The sequence below is a fragment of the Sceloporus occidentalis genome, unplaced genomic scaffold (assembly GCF_023333645.1).
Source record: "Sceloporus occidentalis isolate IW3139 unplaced genomic scaffold, rSceOcc1.0.p SCAF_11, whole genome shotgun sequence".
Classification (NCBI taxonomy): domain Eukaryota; kingdom Metazoa; phylum Chordata; class Lepidosauria; order Squamata; family Phrynosomatidae; genus Sceloporus; species Sceloporus occidentalis.
Genome location: NW_028316991.1, coordinates 17,357,243 through 17,378,817, shown reverse-complemented (window position 1 = coordinate 17,378,817; position 21,575 = coordinate 17,357,243). Strand labels below are relative to the sequence as shown.

Here is a 21,575-nt window from a genome sequence, read left to right as displayed (position 1 = left end):
AACCCAGACACGAACCAGAACAGGCGTCTGGGACACGGGTACAGCAGTCCACAAACGAAGCCGAGGTCAAGGATTGGCGAAGTCAGGGTAGACGTGAGACGTAGCCGAGGTCGAGGATAGGTGAAGTCAGGATAGCCGTGAGACATAGCCGAGGTCGAGGATAGGTGAAGTCAGGATAGCCGTGAGACGTAGCCGAGGTCGAGGACAGGTGAAGTCAGGATAGCCGTGAGACGTAGCCGAGGTCAGAACCAGAACAAACAGGATAACTGAAACACATGCAGAGTCCAGAGAACAAGCTATGAATCTCTTTGACAAGCAGTTAGTGGACAGCTAAGGAGCCCTAAAATAGGCCCCAGGCAGAGAAATGGCCTGCACATGCGTATACTGCCACAGGAGTAATTGGTCGGCTATCATAGGAGTGGCTCGCGCATGTGCAAGGTCCGTCAGGGTCTGCGAGAGGCTGCTACAATATGGTATCCGTAACTGCGGACATTGGTTTGAAGCTCTTGGTGTATTCGTTGGGTGTAACTGCCTCCTGTGCTACATCAGCCATCAGCTGGCAGGTGGTTAATGTCCTCAAGTTGGCCTGGCGGTGAATATTTGTTCAGAAAAGCTGTGGCCAAGCCCTTGCCCACATATTTGTGTCTGGTGTCTTATTAGGGAAGAGTAAAGTTTTTTTACTGATATCTGTTTGGATCCTGTAGGCCTAAGCAGTCCAGCAAATTGTTTGCAGAAAAATTAGGACATTAGGTAATTTAGATTTAAAAAAGATCATCAAGTTCATCCTTTGTTGTTAATCCAAAAGGCAAAAACCCCACATTGAAGCGATTTCCAATCATTCCTCAAAAAGGGGAAAAACTTATTCTTGATTCCAAAATTGCATCTAATTTCTCCGTGGGATCCCAAGGAATTCTGTCCTTATAAACAAATATCTCCATGTATATTCTTTTTTGCTAAAAGTCCTCCATCTCATATTCAAAGGCATCTATGTAGCTAGTGGACTCCACATCTTTATTGTCCTTTCTATAAAGAACCCTTTTCGCTGCTTTAGATGAAAATGTATTTCTTCGAGTCTGAATGGATGGCCCGTTACTCAGTAGTATTAGTAAACAGGTCATCGGAGAGCGGCTGGTATTGTCCCCGTATGTATTGGCTTTATGATATCGTATCTCCTATAAAGATGACTTTTTTCTAGTGTAAATAAATTCAACTTCTCTAGCTTTTCTTCATAACCAAGGTGTTCTATTCCCCTTATTAACTTTGTAGCCACCTCTGTCCCTTTTAGAGCTCCATAATGTCGTTTTTTAAAGAACAACAGATGCCCAGACTTGTTCTGCATATTCTAGGCGAGCATATGTTTTTTCATGTGAGTCAATAGTCAGTCCCTCTATATATGATAATATCTTTCTGGACCTTGTAGTAGCTGACTGAAATTGAACACTGTTGACTTTTATTGTCTACAATTACTCTCAAGTCCTCATTTAATGATTACTCCAACACACCCCATTTAAGGTATAATTTTAACATTATTTTTCCCCATAATGCATAACTTTGCATTTGTGAACGTTAAATCCTATCCATCTCTTAGTTGGTCAGTCCTCCAATTTGACCAAATCTGTGTAAAGCCATCGGGCCCACCGGGCACCTGCTCCTTAAGCCCGCAGCAACTGCGACCGTGTCCGCCACTCTAGGGGGCCGGGCAGCCCCAACCAGGGCCGGCCTTAGGGGTGTGCGGCCGCACAGGGCTTAAATTAAAACATCAGAGGTTTTTTTTGTTTACTTTATTTAACATCCTTCATGTTAAATAAAGTTTGTTTAACTTTATTTAACATGGAGGATGTTAAATAAAGTTAAAAAAAACCAAAAAAACCCCCCAATGTTTTAATTTAAGTCCTGTGCGGCCGCGCACCCCTAAGGCCGGCCCTGGTGGGGGCTGCCCGGCCCCTTAGAGTGGCGGACCCGGTCGCAGTTGCTGCTTACTCCGGCACCAAGGTAAGTAGGGTAAGGGAGGGGGGTGCAGTGAGAAGGGGCAGAGGGGGGAGAGGGGTTAGATAGAAAGGGGTAGAGGGGATAGATAGTGAGAGGGGGTACATATTGAGAAATGGGGAAGGGGGTACATAGTGATAAGGGGGAACATAGAAGGGGCAGATAAGAAGGGGCTGGGGAGAGGGGGTAGTGTGAATGAATTCATGTGTGGATAAATTGCTTGAATGATTTGTGAGACTGCATTAATGAATATGTGCTAATTATTTGTGTGAATGAGTGAGTGAGTGTTTGTGTCTATCATGAATGTTTAAGTGATTTGGGGAAATGCAAAGATGGTACATGAAGGGTGGGCTTTAACAATAGATAAATAAATAAAAATGGGCTGCTCAGGCTTAAATGCCCGGGCCTATTTTTTGTCCCAGTCCGGGCCTGGCGTAAAGGTAAATAACATTAATTTCATACTGTATTACCTTAACTAATTTTGTATAATCTCCAAACATTGTACTTATCTACAGCAGGATCATTAATAAAGGCATTAAATAACAGTCGGTCTAGGACAGAACCCAAAGCAGCTACACTTACCACCTTTGTCCAGTTGGAGATCTTTGCATTAACAGCAACTCTCTGAACTCCATCTTATATTCATTTACAACATATTAATCATCTTTTTGTTGTATAATATAAAAGTTACTACTGTATGTGAGGTATATGGGAGCTGCTATCTTTCTGTCTCATCACATGGTTTAAAATGTTGCATCTTTTTTTTTTTTTTATTGCATCTAAAAATATAATGTAATATAATGTGTAAATAGCTTTATAGTTGGTAAATATTTTTTAAATTGTAAGCTCATTTGAGCCGGGCCCTCCTTACCTCTTGTTTCTGTAAGTCAAATTGTTATGTTACATACTACTTGTTATGTCCTGTCAACCCATTGTACAGCGCTACGGAATATGGTGGTGCTATATAAAACAATAATTAATAATAATAACACCAGAGGCTCATGTGCAACATGCTAAAATAATGCAGGTAGAGTCCAAAGTTTGTATGATCCTTATCCAGACTTGAATTTAAAAGGATTAAATAATACAAAATATGAATACAAGTGATAGATGCTGTTTAGTGCTATATTCAGTGGCGGTTCCCCTTTAATTAGGCATATACAAGGATATCCTTAAAATCGGCACTCCGCAAAATTATAAGACCCAGCACAACTTTTTTTTAAATTGTATTTCATTTACTTTTTTGTATGCTTTGAATTTTAAACATTAAAAAATAAACATTTTTAAAAAAAAACAGGAAAATCACAAAATTCTAATAGGATTAGTAAAAAAAAAGTGTTATATCTTAATAAGTTAGTAGTAATTTTCAAACTATTTCACATACAAAGTCAATTGTACATAACAGGTACTTAATTAGTACAAATCCAGTTATTAAACGCTGTGCTTGTCAGTTAACGTAGTCTTTTATATTACGATGCCATCAGAACAAAACATCGCTGGAATACTCAGGTTATCAAAGCAGAATAATTTGGATGATCATCAAATCCTTTTATATTTATAATATTAGTACAATGCACAGAAATTCGGTACGGTCTGTTATAGTAGAATAATACGGTAGTATAATACGGTAGTATTACAGTACCCCAGTATTATATCCTATGACTGTCAGAGCAAAACACTATATGGAAATGTGCTATGTGTCTTAGCATGTTCTACCTTATTCACTATTAAAGGGAAAATTATTCCAGGACAGTGTTTCGCATCAGTAAATCAATTTATTAAAACTACCTATAGAATGGGGTTTTGTTAATGGGGAGGAATAATCATTCAAATCCTAAGAGCAGGAAGTTGAAATGGCTGTCCCCATGTATACGTATAACCGTACTTGGTAACTCCCTAGGAGTCTCTTGGAGAAGCTCTGCTTCCCTGGGTCTCAGAGTCAGGGAAGGGCAATGGCATTTGGCCACAACGACTCCTCACCCATTTGCCTTCCAGCCCACGCTCACTAAAGTCAATCTGTGGATAACCACAACCCGGAAGTTTGCAGGTATGCATATAAAGTGAGTTCCTCGTATATGTTTTTGCTATGGACGCCATTACGGTGGTTTGTTTTCTGTAATGGACTGCAAAAAACATAATATTTTAGAAAATGTGATCTTTTTGAATACCTCATCTGTATATAAAGTGCAAATGTGTTTCTGAAAATACTTGTTTATCTTGCAAAACACGGTGTATTGTGAGCTTTGTAATATGCACATACAACAAGAACTTGATAGGCAGCTTGGATGTCGGAAAAATTGAGTTAGGAAAGAACTAAAAAGGAAAAATAAGACTATAAAAGGCAAAATTTAACATATGGTAAAACTGAAAAATAGTATAGATGATTTTTGGGTGGCTGTGGGATTATCATTTACCCTCTAGCATAATAGACTAGTACATAATAATATATTGTGTATTATTGTTTCTTGTAAAACATGGTCCAACAAGGTAATATCACTGGATGAAAATAAGTATGTTGAGGAATGAAATGGAGTTCGATGGGTTTGGTACATGAAAGCGATTAATGGTTGGTGTGTAGCAGTAGGAAGAAACAGATGGGGAGATTAAACAAACAAAGAGAAGATGGCATAATTAAAAAGGTAAGTTCGTGGAAAGAAGCTCCAAGATGGGAATTCATTTGTATAAATTAAAGGTTGACGTGAAGATAATTTAGAAAGGAACAACGTAGAAACATGAGTAGGAGCAATAATGAAACGGAGGTGAATGCTGTGGCATGAATCTAGTAAGATCCAAGGCTCTGATCGCTGAGCAATGCATTTGCCAGCCGAGGAAAGAATGTTATTAATGAGGACAGCGGCGTAACAACGGTTGTAGGGGTTGCAAGTTTGCACAGCTTTCCCGCTTCCCCGGGGCAATAAAAAAGAGGTTGCTCACATAGTAAACGTTGCAGGTAAGGTAAATGCAGGTGAATGAATGAGTGAATTGTGTGTGTGTTAGCATGGATATGGATGTGTGAGTGTTTGTGTGTGGTTGAGGGTGCAAAGATGGGACAGCCCGCCTGTTTGTGGGCAAAAATGGCACATGCCAACTGTTTCGGGGGGCAAATATGGCACAGGAAGGCTTTTTGTTGATATCCTGGAACAATTTAATATAATTTTATAAATAACTATTTATAGCTATTTAGATGGCAAATAGTGCGGCTCAGGAAGGTATGTATAAGGGGTGTTGAGTGTGGACGCAAGAGCTGGACCACGCAGTAAAATATATCCAGGACTGCTTTTCATTCCCAGACCAGCCACGAGGGTGAAAGAGTTTATGTAAGTAGGACATGAAAGTTAAAAATAAATTAGAAGGAAGGTTGTAGAATTAAATAGCCTCGTGTTCTGTTTTCAGAATCTATGTGTATGTAATTAAGCTCTATGATCGTATCCCAATCTACTTGACTTTGATGTTAAGTCCTTGCCATACCGCCTTGTGGTAAACAATAGATTTCTCAATGTTATACAGAGGGGCTGAATAAAACATATGTGAATATACAGATGGGGGATAAATTAAGTAAGGAAGGGGGATATCATTTAAGATGGGAAACAGATATATATTTATTTGAGTGAGAGAGACGTAGATGGAAAGGACAATAAAGATGGAAGAAATTATTGGAGACAGGCAGTTGGATAAAGGTAAGGAAACGGAAGATGAAAACAGATTTGTGGGAGGGAGGAAGGAAGTTGGATAAAGGCAAAGAAAAAGATGACAAATTGGAATGTGGGATAGTGATGGTGGGATGAAGAGGTAGAATAGAGGGAGGTGACATAAAAACATCAGTGAGGCAAAGGTAGGAAGTAAATAGGTAACATAGAATGATATGAAACGTGATGTGGATTTAGAAGAAAGAAAAATACATTCAGGAATGTGGCGATTCTATAGCATTATATATAGCTTTGTAGCACAAACAACAGCCCCGCTTCACAGGTCACAATCCAAAGACCTCAGACAGCAGGATGTTTCATTCCAGTGAAAATGTCCTTTGGTGATTGTGTTGAAGCCTTCCAACCATCTTTGTAAATGGAGTGTGTGACAGTTACTGAAAACTTGATATCTAAGATAAAAGTGCCTTCATGCCAACCACAAACATGGACGCCTAGCTACCCATTACTGTAGGTTTGCATTCAAAGAATGTCAAAGCTAAACAGCAGGTAGTTCTCTGCGCAAATTCCACTTATGGTCAAAGCTTCTCTCAAGGTCAACATCCTTCCCAAAACTGGCAAGTGACATTGTGAGATATATTATATCAGAATGACCAGGTTTCATTTGCACAAAAGTTCCCCTGATCTGGAAAATTGTATATTTTGTATATGATTTCTCATTTGATGTTGGAGGTTGGATAGAAAGTCATTGATTCATTCATCTGGCTCGTAGCAGAACATGCAGTCGTGGATCTGTTCCTCCACCGGTTCTACTTGAATGGTGACCGAGTGAAATGGAAAATAGTCGAAGACACTTTGTGTAACTTCCTTCAATATTCTACTGAAATCATTTGATTTTTCTGTAAAAAAAAAACATAAAAAACATAAAAAATTGTCAGGAGCGTTCCTGATAACCTACAAATTCCTAAAAACTCTGGTCAGCAAACACATGGACTACTACACATTCCTAGATCGAGTTCGGGGCTTATACTAAGGGAAGTAGAAATTGTGCATCTAGCCACGTAGGTTTTTGTTACTTGAAGCAGAAAACGTACTCAAAGTTTTACATGGCTGTCCCAAGGAGTCATTTACTACATTGTCTCACTTTTCTCTGCCAGGCTTCAGAGACTTTTTGTGCGAAACATAGAAATACCCTATAAATTATTATTATTGCCTAGCTCTAAAAGGGGAGTAATCGCCATTGCAACAATCATCCTGCTGATTGGTGGCTTGCTATAGTGATAAGACCACTTCAATCCACAGCCCCCCCATCTGTTCACTTTGGGATCTTAGCTAGGTGCCAGTCAGCCATTTACATTTTTTTTAACCAAACAAAAATGCCCTTTTCTAGATTTTTTAAACAAATTCAGAGGCAACTTGGTAGAAAAAAATGGCATAATTATTTTTTTAAAAGTGAGATAAACCTTAAAGAGATGTTTGATCTCATTAAATGTACAGTCTAAGTGTCAGACGGACACTCTTTTTAGAGTATCACTGTCTTCTATAGTTTGGGTTTGAAAATAAACTTTCTGTTTTTGCCGCGGCCAGACGGTGCCTCGCTGTAAGCTAAGGGGTTACTTTTTTTCAGACTCCTAAAAGCCTCTTACGTACAGAATACATGAGTGATGGTTTGCAAGCAATAGGGGTTTTATTTTTCCGCAGTGACAGATAGGTCACTCAAAACTTGGGTCATTGTATTTTCTGATAGAAAAATCCCCAAGCTGAGATGCTGGTTGCAGCGTGGAAGCATATTTTGATGAAGGCTGCTGTATGATGGAATGACAGGTAAGCATTCATGTCAAAGAACATAAAGCGGTCTTTATTGTGTAACAATTGAACTTTTGTTCCATGCACTCATACATTTACTGACCTGTGGCAACATGGACTGAAAGAATTACTTGGTTCATTGTTAAAGCCCAAAGATGCAGGCTGTGAACTGATTTAACCCCTTCCACCGCCAGAATGCTCTGTTTCAACGCACCATAATTAAAGCCCCGTGGAGTACCTACGAGAAACGAAGGAGGGCTTTTAACAGGAATGCCATCATTTCATTAATAAAACACTGTCAGAAAATAGAAGTGGATCTCTGTTATTAGGAACAATAAGACTGTTGCAAAGCCTTTGTTGGTCCCAAAAACGATAGCTATAATTCCGAGGCAGAGCCGCATTGTAACCAAATTGGATATGTTGTGCATTCTTTGTGTAAAATGAAAACCCTGCATGATATAACCCCATTGTGTGCGCCTCTAGCTACAAGTAAATTACCTGTTTATACCGCGATATGAAGGAGAATCCTTTAATAAGAAAGTGCTGGTGGTTCTAGAATTAAATAAACACACCTATTGGGGTTTTTTTGATTCAGACTTTTCTACTGGCAATATTGAACAATAGTCAGAAATACTCGAGATACGTCGTCAAGGAAAACAATATCTCAGTTTTCTCTTATACCTAGCGGAATATTTAAAGGGACAGTATTATATTACATAGGTGCCTCTTCGGACAGCGTATGGAACAGAAAGACACAATCTGAACACAAATGAGGTCTTTAGATGTAGATCTTATTTGTTTAAAGGGACGTTTCACAGGGAATAATTGCATTTATTAATTAGCATTCAATTGTTGAATATAACAAGTTAAAAAAAGGACAAAATTTTGCGTTTAAGGCCTGTGTGTTTAAATTGTATTTAAAGATGCTGTTCCACCTACTCTGCTAAATTAAATATAATTTGGTAACTAAATGCAGCAGTACAAACATCATTCCTCATACAATGTCATAAATGTCTAAACCGTTCACAGAAAGAAATCTTTAATAATATAGAATGTTGGCTCATAATTTTAGCCAGGAACACTTAGCTGTCATGTGACACAGAAGTAGGTACTGATAGGCTGTTGCCATAGAAACTGAAAAAAGCGCCTGTTGTCTAATGTGATGAAACCTTCAGAGGAATGAATAAAACGAGTTAATTGTTTAAAATGTTTAAAATGCTCCTTCTAATGGCCCAAAGGAAGTTAATTCCCTTATATTTACTCTCTCCCGCGTTACGTTTTTTTTTTGGTGGGGGGGAACGCTGTAGATTGTCACGCAGCATCATTTTGTAGAAAGTAATTAATTGTGACACGTATTACCAAGGCAGCAGCAGCATCATTAAGGTGATACGTACCTTCCATTAAGATAACCAAAACATCCCTTAGGACTGTGATGGTGGTCGCCAGAACGAAAGCAGAAAATATAAAGGTGCAGATGGAATCGGCTATCTTGTATTGTGGCTACAAAGCAAAAAAACCTTCATGTTATACAATATATTTGTTTTGAGGGCAGAAAAGATAGCACCGTGTAATAGTTAAACATTGGGAGACTCCAGGGGAATGGAATTTTGGTCGTAAAGGTCTCATAAAAAAGCTTATTTACACGCTGAGGCTTCCTAGCCCTGTAGCCAAATTTAAAACAGAAATGGTGAACGGAATATGTTGTGATTCATTAGCAATGATCTCTGTGCCCCTGTTACTGTATGGATCCATACCAAAATATATACTGATGTCTCCCTTATATTGATACGATGCTTCATTTGAAGTCATCATTGAAAGATCTTTTTGTTGATCGCCATGGAGGGCCTAGTCTATAATTGGAATCTTTAACATTTGGGTCAACATGAATGGCATGGACTTTAATGCTCACCTTGAAGTATATTATAAGAGCACTGATTAGCACGCTGATACTCTGAAACAGGTCCCCGATGACGTGTATGAACGCTGCCCGTATACTTGCGTTAGTCTGAGGCTTGTAGTCAGACCCCATATGTTCATGTTGAGTTTGTTGACTTCCCATGTGGCTGTGACCATGTCCGCTGTGGTGTAAAATCAGGGCTAGGCTAGAAAGAAAACACAATGAAGGGCTCAGGAAACATCAGGTTACCTTCTCTTTTCTCTGTGAATCTGCGTTTTAGAAGTAAAAGCTTTCTCTGCTAAGTAGCTTATTTCGTCTGACCCTGTCTCGTGATAGGAAGTGGGAATTATACATCATGTGTCCAATAAAAAAAACTTTTATTCAGACTTACAGACACTCGGTTATACATAACTCCAATTATGACAAACCTGAAACAACCCAAAATCGTTTATACTTACATTAAATTAGCCACTAACGCACAGACTGAGGTCAGTAGCATAACTGTTCCATCAATCTTGTAATCGGGATGCATTATTCTCTCACACGCCAGATATAATAATACTCCGGTGACCAACCAGATAGTGAACATAGAAATTAAGGCACCAACAATTTCTAGGAATGAGAAATTAGTTAGATATTCATTTTTTATGATTTTCGCCGCACATTGATATCTCACAAGAAGACGTAGGTACTATTTGGTATATTTTGCCTGGTAAATTCATCTGAGGAATGCTAAGCTTTTTTTTTTTAGAATTTCAGCCCACTTTAAATGAATAATTTTGTAAGATATTTGTGTGCGTATTTGTGTATAAACGTGCGCACACCATGCACACGTAAGAAGTAAAAACTGCCGTTACCCTTAATATCCTAAACTATTGTAAAAATGCCATTTTGGTTTGGAAAGAGGGAATTCTATCCCATCTCTACTCATCGTTGAGTGAACGTGGGTAAACTGTCAAAAAATTCAACTATTAAATCACACTATGAAATGTTGTTATCCAAAAAAAACAAAAGATTGAGTTGGATTGTGTCTTCTGTGTTATGTATTGGATTCAGAAAAATCCTTGCTCTTTATATATATAATAATATATAATATAGATAATAATATCTTTATAATATGTTGGCGCTTTATAAATAAAATATAATAATAATAATAATATATCAATGATATTTGTAGCTAAAAATATTTAATACAATGGGAGTTGAACGAGATTTGCCTTCAAATAATCTTATATCTTGTTAAATATAATAACGTGAAGAATTGATAGAATTGTTTTCAGCACTATGTAAAGGCAGAATTCCGAAGACGGAGTGTTGTGTAGTCTTGTGTCAAATGACAATAATGTGTTACCTGCTCTATACCACCCAAAAGTGAGCTTCCTTGTCGCAGGCTTAGACGACAACCACAGAGAGCAGAGACTGATGAGAAAACTAGACAAATCCACTAAAAGATGAGCCGCATCTGTTACCACGGCGAGACTGCCAGCGATATAACCCCCTGAAATGAAAAATAAAGTGCATACAGCGGAGGAAATGCCAGGAAAAGCATCTTAATTTATAGCAGAGAGTCTGCGAAGCAGCCAGAGATTTACTTGAATCTGTCATTTCCACGGCACAAGAAAAGATTGCAGAACAAGATTGCAGAATGATTCGAGAGTCCGTGACTCCAGGGTGGGCCGTAATCAGTTGTCTATGGCTAGGTGTAACAGTCATTCTGAAGAGCCGCAGATTTCAGGCCACCCCTGCTGACTGGCTGAGCGTGTTGGCAGTTTTATTCCAGATAATCCATGTGGCCATCTTCTGACTTGGCGAGGCCAACCATGGCTGCTTGTGGCTTGTACGGCGCTAGTAGTTGATGAGCTGGTCATAGAAAATGAGTCAATATCTGACATGTTTTTCCATTTATTTATTTAGAGTTGACTGTAAACAACTTAAAGACTCCAGACTCCTGTGGTCTACGTACGCCAGCTCGCTCCCACTTAAGCTCGGACAGCAGGCCCACAGAAATGTCCTCCGGGTGGAATCAGACCCTCCAAACCAATACACAAATCCAATGGGCCAGCAACACTGCGCATTCACAAATCATCCACCAAATCAACAACATGACAAAAACTGCACACGCTTTATGATTAAACACGTATGTGTGAAACGCGTTAAGCGTTAGGGTTATGATTAAGCAGTTATGTGTGAAACGCGTTAAGCGCTAAGCTCATGATTACCTATGTGTGATATGCATTAACCTTATGATTAAAGATTTATGTGTGAAACGCGTTAAGCGTTAGGGTTATGATTAAGCAGTTATGTGTGAAACGCGTTAAGCGCTAAGCTCATGATTACCTATGTGTGATATGCATTAACCTTATGATTAAAGATTTATGTGTGAAACGCGTTAAGCTTATGATTAAACACTTATGTGTGAAATGCATTAAGCGTTAAGCTTATTATTTAGCCCTTTTTTTACTCACCCATTGGTGTGGATTTGGTGGATGATTTGTGTTTGTGATAGAGTGGACTGTACCTTTAAGCAGAGCAGGGAGTTGGGAGGGTATATAAAAGAGAAATTCCAATAAAACTAGTTAAAATCAAGCAATCAGCAGAAACCCTCGTGACCCTGAGCCGCCAATGTTTACACAGGGACACGCTACAGCTTTTTAAATAACTATTCAGCTACTATTTGTTATACAACATGGTTATTTTTATTTCTTATAGACTCTTCATTCTTTCTTTATGTGCCAGCGTAAACTTTAAATTCCTTCCTTACCTTTACAGTTGAATAGAATTACAATAGTAGGATTAAAAGCGTCAGAAAGTGCGCATCGGGATTATCTCCGCTCCACAAAGAGCCAACCAGCATCTCCCCACCGGATTATCTGTAGCTGTGTCTATCCTGAGCAATGTTTATGATGTTTTAATAGACACGGCCAAAAACCCTTTATCTAAAGCGCGGTAAAAAATTGCAGTACACTACTAAACGGTTTAACCTATGATCCTACATTTTAACCTTAACAAAATTGAATGTATATAAAATATATATACTGTATATACACTGTATCCCCCACTAGATTGTAAGCCCATTTGAGCAGGGCCCTCTTCAACTGATGTTTCTGTATGTCATCTTGTTATGCTTTATACTATTTGTTATGTCCTGTCTACCCTTTGTACAGCGAAATGTGATAGCGCTATATAAAAATATAAACATTCAACTGAATAATATTGAAACCAGTCGGTCAGGCACTGTGGGAGTACTTTGTATTTTTATTTTACATTTTAGATGTCCCATTTCAATTGTCACAACCAGGAGCACACACCACAGAAGTTCTTTCCCAAGATACAGCTAGCAAGGGGTTGAGCCCCAAGATCTGAAACCAGGGGCTTCCATGATCTCAATACTGTGGAGGGTTTAGCACATAGACTGTACAGATGTTCCTGGCATTGTGTACAGGAACATCTATACGGTGGAAAAAATATACCCTCCCAAGTCCAAATTGAAGATTCCACAGATGGTTGTGGAGAATAGCACGGCTAAAATCCTGTGGGACTTTCAGATCCAGACGGACAAGCTAGTACCGGCCAATCAACCGGACATTGTGGCGCTAGACAAGAAGACAGCGATGGTGATAGATCTAGTGGTGCCAAGTGAACAGCAACATTAGAAAGAAGTAGTATGGATAAGTACCAGGGCCTTAAAGAAGAACTAGAGAAGATGTGGAGAGTGAAGGCCAAAGTGGTCCCAGCGGTCATAGGAGCACTCGGGGCTGTGACTCCTAAGCTGGGAGAGTGACTCCAACAGATCCCAGGAACACAATGTCCAGAAGAGTGCAAACAGCTAAGATACTGCGCAGAACCCTCAAACTACCAGACATACCCAGAGCCCAGAAGTTCCCAGGTATGAATATAACTACGTAATGTCCTCTGATCTAGACATGTACTGGCATCTAGTATGAGATTTTATTTCATTTGGATTTTTATATTAAACCAAACCTTCTGTCTTTTTCAAAGCTTAGCGAAGTTCATATAATTGTGTATAAAAGAAGAAAAGGATTTGAATAGAAGAATAGCAAAGTGACTGAGAAAAAGAAAAAGTCAACTTAAAATACAGAGTTTAATTTATTCAAAGACAGATTGATTTCTTCACAGCTTTTATAATTAACTAATTCCAATTATTTTTTTTTTCAATAAAAGTAAATATTTTGAGACGTCTGGCTTAAAACTAAGGGGCTGTTTAAAAGCATAGAGCTGTGGGAAAACATGACAGAATTAGCATATCACTCAATGTCATGTCCTGATGTTATCTGTCTTCTCCTCCAAACAAAGTAAACAGAAAAATCTTATGCAATCAAAGGTGAGCAGCACTTTATCAAAAGGCAACAATTTATGGAAGAGAATATTCATACAAAATGTATCTGTAGGCCATAATGAAATAGTTTGGAGTCAAAGCAAAGTTTTTTTGGTTTTTTTTGTAGTTTTGTTAGTAGTTAGTTGTTAAATCCAGACACTTACCATGTATGTAATGTAAGGAACTTTTGGTGGCCCTCTGTCCCTTAATATACAGTACCTTAATTGACCTAATAAGCCCTTCTCTGACCATAATCTTTCCAAATGAGTCAGGTTGATCAAAATTGCATCCTGCAGATCATTTCATCATTGACGACAATAAATTGTCACCTTTGAACCGTGTCTTGTTGTTAGGCATAAGGCTACTAGCCATTTTGTTGAAATGGTTTGAGAGCCCAACCTCATGAGTTCCCATCGTCTCTAAATTCTACTGCAATTCATTATTTCTTTATTTTCTGATATTTACCGACTTCAGTTAGTTATCTTAGTCATTCTTCCCACATATTTATTTTCCTAGGGTGTTTTTAAAAATGATGCACTATTTGCATCCTTCCCAATTTGGATTCTATCTTCATTCTTGTGGTCTGCTTATTGTTGATTTTGTCTTCTTATATAATTACCTTTATTATTTCCTTTCTGCTAAGATATATTGCTGTTGAACTAATTAAGGATCACTTTTTTATGCCTAGATTGATGGTGGTAAATTTAAAAGTATAATTAGCTAGCTGGTATATTAATTTTTTTATGATTATTTAGATCCTGTTTAAAGAAATTGTATCAAAGTAGGTGTTTGCATTTTAAATTATGATAGCATCACGCACAAACTCTGCTGCAAGGATTTCATACTTGGGGGACCTGTAATGCTGCTTTATCTTATTAATATGTATTTAAATACTAAATATTACGTATCTCTAAGTGGTGGCATGACTGCTGGAGAGGCAGGAACTGCCCCTGTGACCAGGGTACCAGGGTCAACATCTCTGCATCCCTGTCTCATGGTCTCATGTCTCTAACATCTTCCCTCTGGAGCCCAGTTTAAACCTTAAACTACATATAGGGCTCATGTGTGGAGAGCGGCCAAACACATTATATAATGCTCCTACTGACTAACAGGATTAACCCTTTTGGTTCCAAGAAAATGGATGTATTTGGCTTACTGCCCTAGAAGTTCCACAGACACTGTATGTTCTAGGCTATGTTGGGTCTTGTGGAGCATGGAGGCTTTTTTTATACTTGACAAATTGCAGAAGAAGAAATATTAAGGTTTTTTAGTGTATGGATACTGTGTATAAATTAGCACAGCCATTGACTGTTGGATCAAGAGTTAGACAATCCTAAACTCTTATATTTTTTTGTCTCCATTACTACTTGGACAGAAATAGGGAATAGTCCAGTAAAGGTGAAAATCAACATGGTTAAATCTGAAGCTACGCATCTGTGGTGAACAAATAGGCTCTAAAGATAAATAAGCTTATAATTATGTATTAAGTTATATTAACCCAGATAATCATCGATGGAGATAAACTTTGACTAGATAATAGGTAAAATAACATAAGAGAGGGCTCAACATATTTGTAGATATGGTAAGGGGTGAATTCTTGGTTGGACCAAACAAAAAAAGGAAAGCGATGCTCAAAATAATATCAGGAAGCTTACCTGTAATCTCTGCACCTATAAAGGTGAGACAAATTGCTGCCGCTATGTAGAGTTTTTTCTTGGCAAGTTTCTGTTCCGTCTGTCTGGCCTCATAGGCTTTGGTGTTATTGTTATGACAATGGTAAATGTTACTTAAATGAGGATTCTCTTCTTCCTGGAGTTTCTCTTTACTAAAATTACCCAGTTCTCCACTAGACGCACAAATAAGACAAAAAAAAACCAATGAATAAGTAAAAGATTTAAAATATTGACACCATTTGGGTAATTTCAAGAGCAACAAACCAATATACTCATCATAACACATACATTTCTAATAATAATAATTCAATCAAGAATTTTATAGCCGAAACCTGTAGCATTTATTACTATGTCAATTAAGTGGTATTCCTAGTTACTGAAATACACAGACTTATATTCTGTATGTATGGAAATATATACCTATATTTATTTAGAATGCTTTTTCCATTAAGGGAGATTTCAATTTTTTTATTAAAGAAACTCCTGGAGAATAATTACAAAGCAAAAGGTACATTTCTTTATATTGCAGTTCTAACATATTTATTTGACTGTGTTTAGATTTTAAAGAAAAACACACTTGCTTTTAGATTAATTTTAAATGAGTTGAAAATGTGTTTTTCTCCCCAAGGATGTGTCTCCCTGTTTGTGTTTCACACGAGAAAGCAATGTTATGGGCATTCAGGACATGCAGAGAGGTTCAGTGAAGAAAGGACTGAGGCTGTTTTCTAGAGGTGAAGGTGAAGGTACATCTGGATTCCAATGCTAAATAGTTATTCGTTTTACACAGTGAAAGGCGATGATGTGTTTAGGCAGGACCATAAGTTAAATCATAGGTGCAGCAATCACATAAAACCTGAGAACTATTTGTGGGCAGTGAGGTATTATTTGGTCTCAACCCACTCTCCACCCAGGTTACTCCTACTCCCTGCTCCAATTGGCTTATTCGCTGCCCAGGTTGGACTTATTTTCCGCCCCTTTTTAAGACTGCTTGGTGCCCTTGTCTCATCCACAGCCCCTTCCTCCCTCCTATAAGGAGCAGGAGACGGAGAGCTCTCAGCGGACCACCCTTGGGAGGTGCCCAAGTTTGCACAAATCGTGACCACATGGCCCCTGCATTAATGTATAGCGATTCCATTAAAAGATCAAATGTTATCAATGCAATCGATTTGTTATAACAAAACAACTACATTTATGTATTGATTTCCCTAGCTTGTGTATAATTAAATCATTTGTGGTAGAGGTGGATCCCTGAAATAAATAATTACTTAGGAGTCATAAAAGCCAAGAATCATCCCTGCCTATTTTATGTACTAACATTTTGTTGCACAATACATATTCTCACCAGACAAATTAGCAATTTGTTTTCATAAGGTTTAAATAACTGTCTTAACTACACCATCTGCTGCCTCTATTGGTGTCCCATTGTTGATGGCCCATCTAGAAACAAAGGATTTCAGTATGAGGAGCGGTTCTGGTGCAAAGGAGAACAAAATGACAAAACTGTTGTGTAGCCATAAGCAATTTCTGCTAATGGATTCATAATAATTTTTGCACCAGAATTACTCTTTATATATAACTTTTTAGAGCCTTGCGAGTCATTTTCTCTGCCTGCCATAAAAACTCAAACCTTACTTTGTCCTTGGTCATGTCTTAGATTTAAGATCTGCCATATGCCTATCCCATCCACGTTTTAGTTTCCTAACTGTATCAACCTCTACAACTTCTGCTGGAAACTGTTCCATGCATCCAGCACCACAACCCAGAGGCATCACAACAGTTTTTGGGAAGATAGCGCTGGAAGCACAACGTAACACGATAGAGGGACAAAAATATGAACCCTAATCAGATGCTCTCAAAGACAGTAGAATCCAGACTTTTTACATGCCACACCTTATTAACCTGTACCATATAATACAGATTGACTTCTCCAAGCCATGTAAATAAATACTGTACCTAATTACTGTTCTAGTGACCGAGCAATGTCCTCTGCTACGTTTTCTGCTATAACAAATTAAATATTCATTTCAGAGCAAATCATCATTAAAAATTGAACATTCAATGGGTGAATAAACCAAGATTCTGATTGGGGAAAAAAAAACCTTTTGCCTAAGTTCAGCCTGTTTATAAAGTCTCTACAGAACATCAAGGCAGGATCTGTCTTCTAAATAGCCATTCGTTTGGCCCTGTAATAACTCTCCAATGTACTTTACCAACTGAATTAACAATATTAATTCAACAAAAGAAATGAAAGACAATAGTGTGAAAGTCCTTTGCTGCTGCAGTACCTAGGCATCCTTCCAAAAAAGCAAAATGTCTGGTTTACATGCTGGTGAATAAATCAAACGTTAAATGTAATCAGGAAGCAATGGAAAGTCAATCAGCGTCAATAATTAACATTGTGAAGCCTTGTGAAGTCCCTCGTTAAGAATTACAGATATGTAAAAAAGAATAATGCATACTATTAGAGTTTAGGAAATGCGAACGCGCAAACATATTACGTCTTCAATTATGAGGGGGGGGGGAGCTCTAATTGGTTTCAACAGACCATAGTGTTAATTTATTACATCTTATTGTTGGGCAGATCTGCTTAATAGCTTCCAGATAAAATATGTTCTGTTCTGAGAATTCTTAAGGAGAACACTGAAATAGGAAGACGTTACCGTACTAAGAGTCCTATCAACATCAAAGTCAGAGCTTGTGTGTTTGGATAGATAAACACGCCATTCCAGTATAGTTGTGGTCGTTATTATAATTAGATTTTTGAAAGACAGTATATGGTAAAAAGTACAAATAAATCTATTGAGAAAATGTTTGTTTGACAGAGCAGTGGTAGCGTGATTTAGCCTAATTATTGAAGAAACATAGTTACTCTGGTACGCAAAGGTATGGGTTTTATTATCCTATTTACTTTTAAGACCATTTGCATCTGATATAATTGCTATACTTGTGACAGTACAACATTTTTTGTTCATTTATTATAAAACTTGGCAATTTCCCTATACAAATGAGGTCTGTATAGTTGATCGAGGTGTATACACAACTAGTTACAACCTGAACATTTGATTTAAATCACAGCCTTAAAATTCAGAAAAGTAGCTTGTACTTTGTGTATGTATCTATATATTTCAAGGGAGCCATCACCTCCATCATCTCCAACATGAGAGGGAGCGTTAGTTCTGTGTATTGTTGAGTCAGTGAGTGTGTATGTATGTAGGTTTAAGTGTATGGTGTTAGTAAGTGTGCCTATGTATGTGTAAGTGTGTGTATGTTAGATGTTAGAGAGTGTGTGTATATGTGTGTGTGTACATGTATGGTTGGGTGTGTATGTACAGTAGGTATGTGCAACTGTATGGTGGTAAAGTGTGTTCATGTATATATGTGTAACTGTACGATGTTAAAAGTGAGTGGGTATATGTGTATGCATGTATCTTTAAGTGTATGGTCTTAGAGTGAGTGTGGTTTTGTATGTGTAAGTGTGAGTTAGTGTGTGGAGCATGTGTGTTAGTGTATGGTATTAGCGTGTGTGTGGTTAGCATGTGTGTGTAAGTATTTGGTGTTAGTGTGTGTGGGTAGGGGCTAGTGTATTATGTTAGCATGAGTGTATGTGTGTCATCATATGGTGTTAGTGTATGGTATGGTTAGTGTATGGTGTTAACGTGAGTGTGTGTTAGTTTTATAGCATTAACATGTGAGTGTGTGTCATTGTATGGTGTTGGAGTGTCAGGAGTGAGCCTCTGGTTAGTGGTTGGAGAGAGATAGTGTGTGTGTGTGTATACATGTGTACTTTGTGATTTAAGAATGAGTAGGGCCATGTACAGCACACCACAAAGTCTGTGCCTTCTGCTCATAGTTCTCCATAGTCTAGGAGGGACGGTTGGGGAGATCAGACCTTTGAGTTCTCATCCGTTTATTTGACTTTATAGGTTTTATTCCCTAAAGTATGCAGTAGAGTTATGGTTTTAACTCTCTCTTTCACTATTCATTATGAGGAGGCAACATAAGCAAGATTGTCCACAATGGATGGCTGAGCTGGCCCTGTGTAATGCATCATTTAATGTGCAAGGAGACTTTAAAGCATGTTTGGTTAAAGTAGAATAAAGCTCATACCTACACTATCTATCCCCTTTCTCCATACCTTATGTTTCTTCATCCCATTCCCTCTAGATTGCAATCTTTATCAAATATCAAATATCGATATATATTCCTTACCAAATTGAATTCTAGCTTTGTCAAATCCTTAAATATGAGTTGCAAGAAGAGCTGCGTAAATTGTTGGCGCTATATAAATAAAATATAATAATAATGATAATAATATACATTTATATAAGGTTTGTATTTATAATACGTTATGAGTGAAATACATAGCTGGGCACCACTATAGCTCTGTCCTTTTTCTCTTCATCTTTCCTTCTTTCTGGATCTCACTCGGGGTATTTTTTATTACGTAAAAGGGTCTCCACCATAAATATTTCCATGATTGTTATTTTTAAATGATTAGCACTTGAATAAAACAGCATTCCATAAACTAAAAGTTAAACTATTAATTTTCAATCAGCACCTTATTTTATTGTGGTTCTAGAATCATGTGTCACTGTGCCCCTGGCATGAATGTACTTTTTTGTAGGGATAATATATATATATATGAGATATATGGATTAATTCTCTATAAAATGTTCTGTTTCTGAGTAATTTTGTCGTGCGTATTCAGCCGTATATTCATTCTCAGATAATATATATATATATATATATTTCTGAGTAATTTTGTCGTGCGTATTCGGCCACATATTAACTCAGGGAGTATTTGAGTTGTTGGAACATATAAAGTATTTACCAGTTTTGTTAGATTTCATTCCACCGTGTTTCTTTATCTTAATCAGCTTCTCTATCTACAATCGGTAATCATAAAAATACTTACCTGTTTTTAGTTAAGGAATACATCTTCGTTGCTTTGTCGCCTACCAGGCAAGCCTTTTCTACTCCCCTCATTCTGGGAAATTAAAGGTAACACTTAGGAAACAAATAATTGCCAGATGAAAAAGATCCACCATAGTCTGAAGGGTATTCTTCAGGTGTTCTTTGCCGTAAGGCGCACTTTGCCTACAGTATAACTTTCAGAGATAGCTACAAGCTCTGGTTCAATTCATTATTCCTCCTCGATTTAGAGCCGGTAGTTTCCCCCCTGCTGATTGTCTGGAAAGTGAGCAAAAACAGACTCAAAGCCGGAGGATGGTCTTTAAATTAAATCAGCCTTTGTTTGCTGAAAGCAATTCATCTACCTGTTCACCGGCTCACGTGGCCAATTCAAGCACAACCCCTTTCTCGTTAATATTTGAATTCCTGGAAGAGAACAAGGATTCGTGTAAAATGATCAAGAATCAAAGAAATGAGATAATCATGCGAGATCTTTCATTCTTACGTAAACATGTCGAGTGGAATAATTACTTACAATACAGGTAAACAAGGCGCTGCTGTGAGCTGTATCACAAAGTACTGGAGAGAAAAAACTAAAAACTATATATATTATATATTATTTAGTACTGTGGCCCTGTGCATGCCAATTAGATCTTAAATTTGCTTTGCAAGCTGATGTACAGACAGCCATAGATTTGTAATTACAAACTCGTTATGTGAGAATTTATTTTTAATGCAGACGGACGGTCTCTATCAGCTAAATCGCTTTTGCATACAACAAAATCAAATAACAAAAAATAAAAAGTGTAATAACTTAAACAAACCATAATACATTGTATGTATTCTTTTTTTTTTTGTCGTATGCTGTATGTGACACAGGCCACATATTGCAGCCTACAATTATATTGTAAAACTCAAATATAATTTCTATGGCGGCAACTGTTTCATTTAAATTCATTATTCCATATGGGCAAAATAAATGGCCGCCTACGGCCCTGAGTTTTCCTATGTCAGAAAACAAATGTATGCGGATATTTAATTTTTTTTATGTACTAATATGGAATGAATATTACATAAGCCGATTCCTTTTTTAAATAACAGTTTTGCTGCATTTTCATGTTAAAAATCCTGTCTGTCTTCATTGCTATTACAGACAGAGTGTTAACTTTGAGCTGATCTAATAACTCTCATCACACCTATCAATCACACCCACTGACCATCACTGTGTAATGTGCATCTGTGAAGCATTGCTGTTTCAAAGCATGAGCATGAATGGCAGGTGGGGTGGCTGCCGGTGATGTAAGGAAGGAGTTTCGGAGGAA

At 37.7% G+C, this 21,575-nt stretch overlaps 1 protein-coding gene across 1 annotated transcript; it reads right to left on the bottom strand.

Annotated features, from left to right (window-relative positions):
- Nucleotides 1-6,383: 6,383 nt before the first annotated feature.
- LOC149305642 (proton-coupled zinc antiporter SLC30A8-like) lies at nt 6,384-20,328 on the bottom strand. The gene is made up of 8 exons (XM_089477421.1): nt 20,258-20,328; nt 15,325-15,515; nt 10,685-10,831; nt 9,792-9,945; nt 9,346-9,538; nt 8,831-8,936; nt 7,540-7,674; nt 6,384-6,529 (listed from the first exon to the last, which is right to left on the bottom strand). The coding sequence occupies exons 1-8, from the start codon at nt 20,326-20,328 to the stop codon at nt 6,384-6,386; spliced, it is 1,143 nt and encodes a 380-aa protein (XP_089333547.1).
- Nucleotides 20,329-21,575: the final 1,247 nt, after the last annotated feature.

What these genes read in the sequence shown, in the direction of transcription:
- LOC149305642 (XM_089477421.1), bottom strand. Translation starts at nt 20,328, where the DNA reads ATGAGGGGAGTAGAAAAGGCTTGCCTGGTAGGCGACAAAGCAACGAAG. An exon ending in TATAGGTGCAGAGATTACAG is followed by an intron (nt 10,832 to 15,324) that starts GTAAGCTTCCTG and finishes TTTTCATTTCAG; the next exon opens with GGGGTTATATCGCTGGCAGT. An exon ending in TTTGGTTATCTTAATGGAAG is followed by an intron (nt 7,675 to 8,830) that starts GTACGTATCACC and finishes CGTTTCTCGTAG; the next exon opens with GTACTCCACGGGGCTTTAAT.